The following is a 12,755-nucleotide window of genomic DNA, read 5'->3' as shown; positions in this document are numbered from 1 at the left end:
ATGCCATCAAAAGTTGAATAAGTCAATGAATCATAACATAGTCTCTTCTTTAGATTTACTTAATAATGTCCAGTGAAGAATTCTAGTTAAAAAAAAAAACAAAACAGAAAAAACAGCAGACAATGAGCTACCGATTAGAAAGTAAGTGCATAAACAATATCAGTGTAGCAGCAAAATACAGTTATTGTTAACATTCCGATGCACCTCATTTATCACTTTGTGCAAGAAAAATGACCACAGTCTGGCCAATTCCAGATTTCAGACTAAATTAAAATCATACTTAATTGAGCAAATTATGTGTATTTTAAAATAAATGAAGTTCATCTCTCATAGAAATGATTTTTATAGACATAAATCATGTGGCAAATAAAGTACAAAGTAAATACCAATGACCAAAAAATTAGAATCAACTTCTGTAGCTGAATTTGAAGTGTAAGGAAAGATGATTTTACAATATATGTATTTTACATTGTCTGAGGTCTCTCTTAAGCTATCGAGGTAAAGCCAGCCATCTGAGATACATATTTCCTGTTTCATTTATTTTGATTTAACTGAACTATAGCCATTTGATTGCAGAAGTTTATCTGTGACTTAGAGAAACCATAAAGTGTTTTATCACACCGGAGTCTGTGCTTTGTGTTATTCTTCCCAACTTCCTCTCATCTTGCAAAATGATGGCCATTAATTCAATCAAACATCTAACCACCGAGAAGAAAACACGCGCTGGATCTTGGGCAGTATCCTGTGTGTGGCTACAAAACGTTCACCCCAGGTATTCGTCCACGGGAGATGAAGACTAGGGGTAAGGAGGCTTGGAGAGACAGTGTAGAGGGGCGCACTGAGAGCTGGAATGTGGCTGCTCATCGGGCAGAGCTATGTCAGGACTGCAAATGAGAAACAAGCATGTCAGCCAGAAATGCATTTACAAGGGGCTAGACACAGTTGTAAGGGTTCAACAGACATTCTTTTCACAGGAATTTTGCACAGAAAATGGCTTAAATCTAAAGCATGCTAAGACAACTGCAGATTCTTCAAAAAAATGCCTGCAAAAAGAAAAATGAAATGCACTGGGGAAATAGTATGTGAACGCCTCCCCAGCAATCACTCTTTTCAATTTCTTCACACAGTCTCATTCCCCTAGGTCTCTGGGTTAGTTGCAAGATTTCTTTAGATCAGTTCTTTTCGAACTTTAATGATTGCATAGCAATCACCGGGAGTGATTCTGATTCAATAGGTCTGGGGTGTGACCTGAGAATCTGCATTTCAAAGAAGTTCCTGGGGACACGGACATGCTGGACCACGGTTTTAGAGGATTCTACAGTTCTCTGGTAGATTCAATAAGAGAACTAATTTGCCTGTGGAAGTCTGATCTGCTCTAAGGGCTCCCCCTACCTGCTTTAGCTTGGTAGTGTAAATATGACAGAAGAGCAAGTATATAATGAAGACTTCGAAAATGACCACGTCTGAGAGCCTCCAGTTTAAATGAACACAGAGATGCTCAGGCTCATCAACGTCTTGCTGAAAAGTATTGGAGAATAAGGATGCAAAATCATTGAATTTCCTAAAGTAATACTACAAAACAGATTTGGGTTCAGACCTCTTAAAATGTGACTAGTAGGGGGAAAATCACACTATAGGTATTTTTTTTTAATTGAAAAAGATTGGCATTTTTCTAAAACTCTGCTTTTTTCCTTTATACTTTGAAACCATAGAATTATTTCTGCCAGGAGTGTTACGTAAGAAAGCTATTCAAGGTTTATTATTGTTATTTATTAATTTAATCATAATTTTAAAAAAACTAACACTATTATTCAAGTCATTAAAAATGAGCACTAAACAATTTTTATCTTTGGTATACTATGTATATCTCTTGAGTTTTAATACAGAATCATAATTATGTACAATACTGCTCAGCTTGGGGTCACCCTTACTTCCCTTACTCTTTGAACTGCTATAAATTTAGTTTAAATGGAGATATGCTATTCTGCACTAGTTAGGACAAGCAGTGATAAAAATGATTTTTCCTTTCTATTTTAAAACGTGATAGGTAAACATGGGAGAGCTAGAGGTTCAACACAAGGACTAAGAAAATACTGCATGACAGGATTCTTCCTCCACCCTCCAGAAAGAGTCAGATGGCCCGGGAAATAGAGCAGCAGATAGACTTTCCCACAGACCTAATGGAGTTTCTTTCTGTTAAATCTGCATGATTTAGAATGAGTTTCTTTTTAGGGGACTAAACATGTTATTCAGCATAAGTTACGGCAAGTAGCACAGGGTGGTCACATCGTACAAGAGGCGTAAGTGTTTGAAGACCCATGGAGTTCAATACTCTTCTTGATAAAGGAAGGCAAGCATTTCTGTTTGACCAGCTGAAGTGTGTAGTAATGGCTTAATCATGGGTTATACCTCGGCCCAACACATTGTGTCGTTTCATGATAAATAAATTTTTTTTATTATTTCAGATTTCTTAAAGTGATAGATTATAAATATTTCATATTATAGTATTACTATTTTTAATTTGCATAAAATACAATTGCACTGTGTATATTGTGTGACAGAAGCATATTTTTGGTTTACAGATTCTGGAATCACTTCTTGAATGTAAATACTGTATTTGATAAGTTCTAGTCAAATAATTTAATCATAATAATCATAATCATTTAATCATAATAAGTTCTAATCATTTAGTCAAACTGGTTCTCAAAAAAAAAAGCAAGGTGAAATAAATTATTAAACTTAAAAAGATTCCTCATTAGCCTTTCCATTTCTTATCTAATTGAAACACTTAATACAGTAGCCTTCTCTAATTAGAGAGGTTATGAGAGACAGCAGATTTCTGTCTTAAGGAATGGTTAGGTACTAAGAACGGTTAGTGGTAGTAACAGCTATTGAGAGCACACTGTGGCCCAGGCCTGTGCCTTGCTGAATCCTCCCAGTAGCCGTTCTCTTTCTCACTTTACAAGTAAGGAAACGAAATCTTAGCCAGCAAAAGCAACCTTCCAAGATTACGCAGTTAGTAGGTGTCAGAGGCGAGGCGCGATTCAAACCCAGTAATGTGATTCCAGAGCTCATTCACTCCCTGAACTTCTGTTGCACGCCTGGCACTGCCCCAGGCCCTGGGTGGGGTGGGGGCACTTTGTGGAGAACGAACTGCAGGCTAAGAGCCCACGTCCTTCTACATTACACACGTAGGATCCCACTGAAATGGGTTTGAACATTTATAATTATATTCAGTTACTTAATGACTGAAATTACTAATGGCATTTGTATGTTAATGAAGAACTTTCCTGAAGTAAAAACCTGTTGCTGGAAGTGGTGGGAACAGCAGGCTGAGACATCAGTTGGAAGATGCTGGCTTGGAGCCTATTTAATCACATAACTTCTGCTCACTTGATGTCCCACTTAAATAGCTGGCTGCACAACCACTTGAGAGACCAAGTCATCACCGGGGCTTTGGCTGCTGCTGTGTTTCCAGGGAGCACTTGCGGCTCCCCAGCTCTCAGCTCTAACCCATGACCACATGCAGCCTGCTACTGACATCTACTCCTCAGACATACATGGAAGTATGTCTGGGCCTGCCCTTACTCAACAGAAGCCTTATCCTGGGAGAAGAGCAACAGTTATATTAAAATAAGGAGAGAACAACAAGCAGGCTATAACAGCCACAACCAGACTATAAAAACTAGTCACCACTGGAGGCCAAATAACTGGAGATGAAGGATTTCAAGAAAATGATTAGGTCCTGATGGGGTGCTCTGATGATGTGTGGAAGTTCGCCTGTGGAATTTACCATAAAGGTAAGTTCATAATGGATTTGCAAAGCTTTCACTGGAAAAGAAATTGTTTAGCAAACTCTCCAGTTTAGCATCCAGGGAGTATGTAGACCTGCCTTTAAAATTCTTCAGTTAATCTTACATAAAAGGCACTATCACTGCAAATATTCTTTTTTTGAATGCCAGTTACAAGGTTTTCTCTACCTTTCAATTTCAGTTTCATTGAGGGTACTGAGTGGACAGAAAACAGAAACACTTTCATAAAGTTGTCTTGGAACAGACATCAGATATGCTTTATATCCTTCCTAATTGTTTGCCTGGGAAATACATCCTGAGGACAAAAGACAAGCAATTCCAGGTTTTATATTTTGGACGGTAATGAAACGCTGGGCTAACCAAGTATTTACCCACACAGGGGAGCTGAAGGCCGCCTTAGGCTACGTGCCAGTGGCCAGTAAAATGAACTCTACCTCTCTTGCATTTTCAGTGGGCATGTGTGGACTTCAGGAATCCAGTATGTGTCTGTGTAGCCCATAATTGAAATAAAATGTGGCAAGTATAATTATGTATAGGCAGTCATGATGTGGGAAAGGAGAGCTTGGGGGTCTATGGAACTGATGTGCAACTGGGTGGGAAGAGTGAGGACATCAGAATTTACCTGAGAGTCGGGCAGTCTTGCCCCCCGGCTAGTTGTGAGCGCTGTGGCGGTACGGAGGCAGCAGGCTGCTGACAATCTATAAGAAACTGATAAATTAGACACGTATACGAAGAGACAACAGAGCAACGTGTTAGTAACAATAACTTAAGCAGCTGCCTGAGAGATTTAGTGAGGAATGTGCATTCACACAGAAACATCTGGATTAAGCTTTTTTTTTTCCCCTGAATGATGCCAATAGAAAAGACAAGGCTTTTTCCTTAATTAAATACAGTATTTAAAAATTAGTGACACAAAATTAGTGCTGAGAGTTGTCAAGTACCTTAGGACATACGTGGCCATTCATATTTGGTATTTAGCTACATCTAAAAATAAGGGATCTATTAACATAATGAAAGATCTTCAAGTTCTGAACCTGAACATGATGGTAATTACTTGCTCAGCAGTTAGATTTGCTATTCCAAAATGGTACGCATCGTCGGACACACCGGCATATTGTCAATCCCATAGGTACATTGAGAAAAGCATGCAATACAAACTTTTCCATGATTAATAGTAGGATATTAGAGAAGGAAATCATCTTTACAGTTTTCTGAAAATAGGTTTTATTTATCAAAAGCAAGAATTGTTAGAAATCTTAGAATGTTTATTTTATATATATTAAATTGTCAGTAACTGACAGAGAAAGCTAACCTGAATGGGAAATCTACTTTTATTTTTGTCATTTTAAAATCATACAATAAAAAAAAAAGAAATCATACAATATAGCTCACACTAGGTTGACAAAGCACTAGCTAGTAGAAGTTCAGGCTTTAGCTGATCAGTTATGTTACTCATCTACTCCAAGAAAGACCATGTGCTGGGTGTTCTAAAATAATCAAAGAGCAGTCTGTTTACTGGTATCAGGCTGATGTACTAGGATCACCTGCGAAGCTAGTTAGAAATGCACACATTATATTTCTGCAAAAAAGATTTTGCAAAAAAGTTAAAATTAAAAATTCAATTATTCTTAAATAATTGCAGCATTTCCTCTTGCTAACTGCTTAGACTATGTATTTGCTTAGCAAACCTCTTTCCCTATATGTTATATATGTAATATTTAAGCCAAATTACCACAAATTCTGGATTTAAAGTCGAATTAATGAGCCTGTACTGAAATTTATGTTCAAAGGCTTGAATCTAAGCATCACTTGTTCTAAAGCCAACATGTTCTCTATTGTAACAAAACCTGCTTGTATAACTCCAGAATACCAAAATTCATGAAAATTGCTCATGCTTTTGTATAAGACATTGCAAACACACTAAAGTTGTCTGCGATGCAAAGTAGAATATAAGATAGGCTTGATTTAAGTTAATTCAAGAGAACATCACTGAAGACAGAGACCCTTTTATAAGGTGGCCTTTGTTGCAGAGTAACTTATTAATTATTGTTTTTTAAGAGGAGCAAGATCTGATTCGTTGAGTAGCTGGTGTTCAGATTATCATACTCAGTAAAAGTCTTTCAAATGTAAAAAATATTTCCATTTTCTTAGCTTTGGAGAATACTTTCTATTTTTTATTTAAGTCTTTGTTTTTCCATTTTGCAGCTTGATTAGCTCAATGATTCCCTTTTGTAGAAACTCAGGAGTCTTAAAGGATGAATTCCTTTATGCTCTTTTCACCTTTTTCAACGGCTGTGCTAAGGGATAATTTAGGAATTGTTGGGCAAATTTAGACAACTATTTTGATGTGGCCACCAGACATGTTTAAGTTAACCAGATGTGTGCTGCCCTCTTCTGTTATAGTTGAGTAAATGCAACGAATACAAATGAATGTGAACACTTGGGAATCTGGCCTGTCTTTCCTATTGCCAGGAAGGTATAAATAAAGCTGTTCTATAGCAAAGTTCTGACCTCTGTGGAATGGCAAGCCCCAGAATTAGAGTAATTAGAGTTTTTAGATGGCCTAAATTCTTTTCCATCTCTCATATTAGATTTTTTTTTTCTTTTTGCTAATGTAGTCACAGATTATTGTTCATTTGAAATATGCTTTGTGATGAAATTTAGAAAACAGGTGAGCAGGACCACAATGGACTCTCTTAATGAAGTGTTTAACATGTGGTGGATATTTCTTACATTTGTAGTGAATATCAGTTTTTCCCTCTTTAGTTATATCACCTCTGGTTAATTATTTTATTACTTTGCATTTATTATTTATAAGTACTTAGCTAAGTGTTATCCTTAAAGAATAAAAACAAATTCCATAGATAAGATGGCGAAAGAGTAAAAAAAAAAAGAAATTTGAAAAATAGCTAATCGCTCTGACTCAATTGTCTTCTAGATTCCTCTTCTGTGATCAACAGTCTTCCAGTCATGGACTTGGCTAACCCATGTGTATTTAGCAGGTACTTTGTAAAATGAAAGGGGTGGGTTGAGAAATTGAGAAAGTCCCTTCCAGCTATGAGATGCTGTGGGCTTTACATGATCTTACCTGTTCTTTGTAGGATCTACTCTGGTAGACTCATTCTTGAAGGAACTAGGCCTCATCTCATTGCTTTTGAGGGCATAAAAGATGAGAAGTATGTGACTTAAGGAGGAGGCATCTCAGAACACCAGAAGCCACTGCTGTCATCTGGGGCCACCAGAATTTGTTTCAACCATTCAGCAAGCAAGTTACTAAACTCCAATTATGTGTCTAAAACTGTGTGAGGTGGTAGAGATAAAAGGAAAACAGAAGACATGGTCCCTGGTCAATTGAGAAAGACAAGCATATTCAACAAAGTGTCATGGCGATGATGATGGTAATGGTGATGATGATGAGATGTGGTGGTGGGAGCACTGAGCACTCATTCACTTCTCACCATATGCCAGGCACTGTGCAGGCACTTACTATGTGTGCTCTCCTTTAACCTTGCTTTATTAATCCCAATTTGTGAATGAGGAAAGGGGGACCTAGGTTAAGTAACTTGCCAAAGTTCACTAAGAGGTGGAGCTGGAATTTGAATCCAGGATTGTATGATCCAAGGGCTGAATTAGATTTTAAGACACCTCACTGCAATGCTTCCCATGATAGGGAAATGTAGGGATCTCAGAGCAGGAACAATTCACTAATCTAAGTAGTCAGGAAATGCTTCCTGGAGGTTGTGACATCTAGGTTGTACACCTAGAAAACAAATGAGCAAATTAGCAAAAGAACTTCTTAGCAACTATAAACTCTTTATGGCCTCTACTAATAGTAATAAAATATCTTATAAAATTAAAGTGTTTACTTGAAATGCTCAGAACTGAATTAGATAACACTGTACATTTATATTATAAGGCCATAGGCCTGAGAAATGTCACAGAACTCAAGAGATTGTTAGTGCCTCAAGGGCAGAGGTGAATAAGGGATATTATTGTTTAACACATCTATATGTCCTGGTATACACAGGAACTTATTTGACATTCCTCCCTAAACAAAGGCCTCCAGTAGAAAGGAAGGTAGGAAAGGGGAGAAAGAAGGAAGGAAATTATCTGGTGAGAAAGAAGGAAGGAAATTATTTGGTGAATCAACGTAATGTAATTTCTCCTAGGAACTTTATATTAGTTTTAAGTCTCAGCAACACTCTGGAGTTGTTATTTGCACTATTCCTATCATAAGGAAAATAAGTATTTTTGATCTATGGGACTATATTAAAATCTCATGTATTCTGAGACTAGTTTTTTCTTTGACATTTTTCATGATCTCTCCCACCAAAAACAAACACAGAGCTTGGCATCACAGTACGGTCTCCACAAACATTCACTGATTAAGTTAATACATGATCACCAGCTAAGAAGTGGCAGAGCAAAGATTTAAAGTTAAACTTTTCCAATGCTAAGGCCTATTTTCTACTCACTACTCTGTTTGTCTCTCGAATTGATGCCAGCTACCTCTAGAAACTATCAGACACATATTGTCAAAGAAACATAAGAACTTCATCAGACAGTTGACCGTAATTTGAAGGCAACTAGTCACCTCAAAAACACAAAGCAAGATAAAAGGTGCAGGAATGGGGATAATATCCAGTTTCTATGAAGAGCTAGCTGAAATTAATGAATTTCATTGGCAGGAAGAGAAAGTCTTGTCATATGGTTTTTCCTCAGGCGTCTACTATTTTTAAACTTTTCGATGCAATTTAGAAAACTAGCCCATTTTCTAAAAGTCAGTGCCTTAGTGACTGCATGGGCCCACTGGTGACTGATTGGGATGGGGGGAGAGCCTCATGGGGGGGGGCAGGAACACTTCTATGTTTTGGGCTCCACACATGGCTCAGATGGCAGTGGAGGGAGTTGATGAGGACAGTGTGCTGCTGCAGGGGTGGCTTCCTTGGTGCCTGGATGTTCTGAGGAGGGCAGAGCAGCAGCTCTCTGTGGCTAACAGTCTTCTACAGAATGGCCTGTGCCCCAGCCCCTGGTTTTCCTGACTTGAGAACTAATGCATCCTAACCATTTCGTGATGTCTTATTTTCCATACCACATCTCCTTCCTTCATGACCATAAACTCCATCAAGTGCTTCACACGTTCCCATGAAAACGATTTCTGTCCCCTGAGTTTTCCTCAGGCCAAACAATCCAAGTTCTTCCTCACAGGACACGATCGCAACCTCTCACACCCACATCTTTGCTCTCTAACCATGCTCCAGTTTGTGTATAACCTTCTAAAAATGAGGTGCTCAGAGAGGAAACCATGAGTGATAAGATGTGGCAGCTGGACAGGGGTGGCAGAGTCCTGCTCATCTGAGACATCCTGATTCTACTAAAAGAGCAGAAGCCTGTGTGGCATTTTTGGGCAGCCACATCACACTGCTATCTCATATGGGCTTACTTTGCTTAAAGATGGTGCTGTTAAGTCATGTTTCCTCCATCCTGTACTTATGGTGTCTGGAATTTCAATGCAATATTTTAAGTACTTTTTTTTTTTTTTTTTTTTTTGCGATATGCGGGCCTCTCACTGTTGTGGCCTCTCCCGTTGCGGAACACAGGGTCCGGACGTGCAGGCTCAGCGGCCATGGCTCACGGGCCTAGCCGCTCCGTGGCATGTGGGATCTTCCCGGACCGGGGCACGAACCCGTGTCCCCTACATCGGCAGGCGGACTCTCAACCACTGCGCCACCAGGGTAGCCCTATTTTATATACTTTTAACGTTATGTTAATCTCTAAAATGTTTCACCTCTTCCTACCTGATGCATCTTTTAGATTCTATTCTGTCATCTACCATATTAACTTCCTCTTCCTTTTATTTTCTCTCTCAGGTCAGAAAATGTGATAATTATGACCTTGATTCTTCTCAACTCTAAGCAGGCCAAGGGTTGAAATAAATAAATATGTTTTAATTTAAGGAAACCCACTGGAAAAGGAATACAGAAGCACAAATTCTAACTGAAAATCTGTACTCGAATTTCAGCAGACTTTCTTTTTGGCAAAAATCATTTTAGAGTGAAGTTAAAGTAGTCAAATCAGTCTTGGAAGAAACCAAATTGACAATAGAATGTGAAATTTGAGTAATTATTTTAGTAGAAAATATACGTTTTTATGTACTATGCACTGAGGTGGAGACAGAAAAATTGCATAACATTTTTTTTGTTTCCCAACTCAGAAATTCTGAATATTTGTGGATAATAGCACAAAGGTGCTCTCCACAATTAATTACTGACATACTTATGCACACACTCAGGGCTTAAGTGAGGGTTTTACACAATAATTCATGGGACTGGATAATGCGTACATCACAATTTCCTTCCATTTGCCAACGATGCCTCTGCAGCAATTTTTTTATGGTCTCTTTGCCTTCCTCATTATTCTCTATTCCCTTTCTTCTGTGCTCTTCAACTTTCCTCCATGTCAGCATAAGATTTAGGTCCATCAGAGAGATCTTAATGTTTAGATCCCTGCTCCACCAACCAGTAGCTGAGGGACATTGAAGAAGTGACTTCACCATTCTGAGTCTCAGCTTTTCTGTTAAGTGAGGACATTAAACATAAATCTTGCAGATCAGGTGAGAGGATGTTTGTGAAAGCATCCTCTTTCACATCCGTGAACAGGAACTGGTCATCGATAAGACATGAGCGCTAAAGGGAGGAGTCAAGATGACCTTGAGATTTTCAGCTTCAAGAAACAAAGTCCTTGCAATTAACAACAATGAAATTAAAAAGACCAAATAGACCATATAATAAGATCATTTCAACAAGTCTTTGCTCCTATTATTACGTTCATCTAAAATGCTCTTCTCTTCTCTTGGAGTATTCAGAACTAACAAGTTTCAGTCTTTACTCCTGACCACCCAAGAAGGAAGTGTCTGCTTCCCCTAAACTCGGTTAGCACTTATCTCATCTCCTTCAGCATTTCTCCTACACAGCTTTTGACCACTGCGTTTCTTGCAGCGTATCTAAATTCCTCAGTCACGCTACCTGCTAATATACTGACTTTGCCTTCCCTGAAGGATCATTAGACTTGTTTATTAGTTACATTATTAATGTCACTGTGTGATGGATCCACTTGAGGCAGAAAGAGTACAATTTAGACATTCCTGTCATCATAACAATATCTTCCTAACAAAAGGAATAAGAAAGAGAAAATACTCTCTGATAAAGATTTTAAAGCTAATTTAGTGATATAAGGTGATTGATTATTCTTCAATAATTTTAAGACATTGATGTATAAATCTTGAAAATAATTATAATTGCCATTATTTAAAATATGCCAAATAACATCAATACTAAATTATTCCTCACTAAATCTACAAAATGACTAATAGTGTGTTAGTGAATTAACAGAAGAGTTAATGGAAAGAAGCATCAAAATACATTCTCCTCGCAGTAATAACTGGAACACTTAAGTAGACCTATGGATGCCTATACACATAAACTGAAAAAACAGACATATACAGTAGAGGATTTAAGAAAAAAATAAGAAAAATTTTAAGATAGGAACATTATATAAAGAAAAATAATGAGATAGAAACATTTGCATGAATATAAACAGTAGTTAGGAAAAGCTGAAATATTTTCAAAAACGTAATGATGAATTTAATGGTACATTGGCACTAGTAAAAATGGATAGCTGTGAAAAACTTTTAGCATTTTATAATCAACACATAGAGTTGCTATCTCATCCCTTTTTGCCCAACATATCACATGAGTTTCTCTGAAAGTACCCACAGATAAGACAATAACAATTTCCAGCTACTCGGGGATGTAATCTGCTAATTTATGTCACCAGACACTTCAGCCTTAACTTAACATCAGTGTTTAACACAGCAAATCCCATTATTTATTTATATCCTTTATAGTCAGAGACAATCATTATTCATTAAAAATTTCCAGGGAACGATGCAGACAGAATTGTTGAAACACATAAAAAAATTTCAGGGTAGACAATGCAAAAATATGACTTGGTGACAAATCTTTAAAAACATCTGGCTCTGCTTTCATATAAATGACAACTGTGCATAGTTTATCATACTTTGGGGACAAGCATTAAAACTGTCTTCCACAATGTAGAATCAGAGCATGTCTTGCTAACGAGCAGGAGCATTTGTAGACTTTTCAGTCATTACAGATTAGACAAAAACTTTCACCCAGCTTTCCATTTGCTGTCCTGAGGAATATCATATGACTAGCTGATAAAACAAAGCAATATTAAAAAGTCTATATTTATTTCAAATCTTGCAAAAGAGAAATATAAAAATACCCTGCAGTATCATCAACTTTCTGCTTCTGGACAACTTACAATTAAACCATGAGCATGTGTGTAATTAACAGCCTATGTAGGAAGACATGGAAGATACAGGGGAAGAGGGTAATTAAATACAGTGGCACCAAGAGGTAAAAGTACATTTTGTTGTCAGATTCTTACACCAATTAAGTACCTTTTAGAAAATAACGTTTTGTTCTGAAATGACCTTCCCAAGAACAATGTCAGCTGGCACAAAGTTAACTCAGGATGGTATGATGGTCTGTTCTCATTAAACAACGTCAATAATAGCATGTATCAGATGAAGACCAGCTATACCTTTGAATGTCAGAATTCACCATCAAAGAAACAAAAGAGAAATAAGTTAAACTACAAACAAGAACCTGCTAAAAAGATCAAGTGAAAATATATTCCAAACAAGAAAAATATTTGAGACACCACTCAGTGAAATGTGTTTGATTTGCTTATTTTATATATATATATATATATATATATATATATAGTCATTTCAAAAAAATCAAAACTAGAAAATATCCTGAGAGGTTCAGGGCATCCTCTTCTGTAAAGCGATGGATCTGAAAATTATAGACTATCACCAATGTCAGTTGTTTCTTGGCTTTTTTTTTTTTTAAG

The 12,755-nt window shown here is 37.3% G+C and overlaps 1 protein-coding gene across 6 annotated transcripts in view; it reads right to left on the bottom strand.

Annotated features, from left to right (window-relative positions):
• Positions 1 to 796: 796 nt before the first annotated feature.
• The window catches only part of BICD1 (BICD cargo adaptor 1), a 207,959-nt gene continuing 196,000 nt past the window's right edge, over positions 797 to 12,755 (bottom strand). For 3 of the 6 annotated variants that reach the window (XM_060026145.1, XM_060026144.1, XM_060026147.1), the window contains 2 exons: positions 4,435 to 4,510; positions 797 to 884 (listed from right to left, as the gene is read on the bottom strand). In XM_060026145.1, the coding sequence (XP_059882128.1) occupies positions 797 to 884; positions 4,435 to 4,510 (164 nt within the window). Of the gene's footprint in view, positions 885 to 4,279; positions 4,311 to 4,432; positions 4,521 to 12,755 lie in introns of those variants that run through there. The other 3 variants (XM_060026151.1, XM_060026146.1, XM_060026150.1) reach the window with 3 other exon arrangements.

Source organism: Delphinus delphis, chromosome 11 (genome assembly GCF_949987515.2).
Source record: "Delphinus delphis chromosome 11, mDelDel1.2, whole genome shotgun sequence".
Taxonomy (NCBI): Eukaryota; Metazoa; Chordata; class Mammalia; order Artiodactyla; family Delphinidae; genus Delphinus; species Delphinus delphis.
Note: the sequence above shows the minus strand (reverse complement) of the source record. Positions and strands in the feature narration are given on the sequence as shown.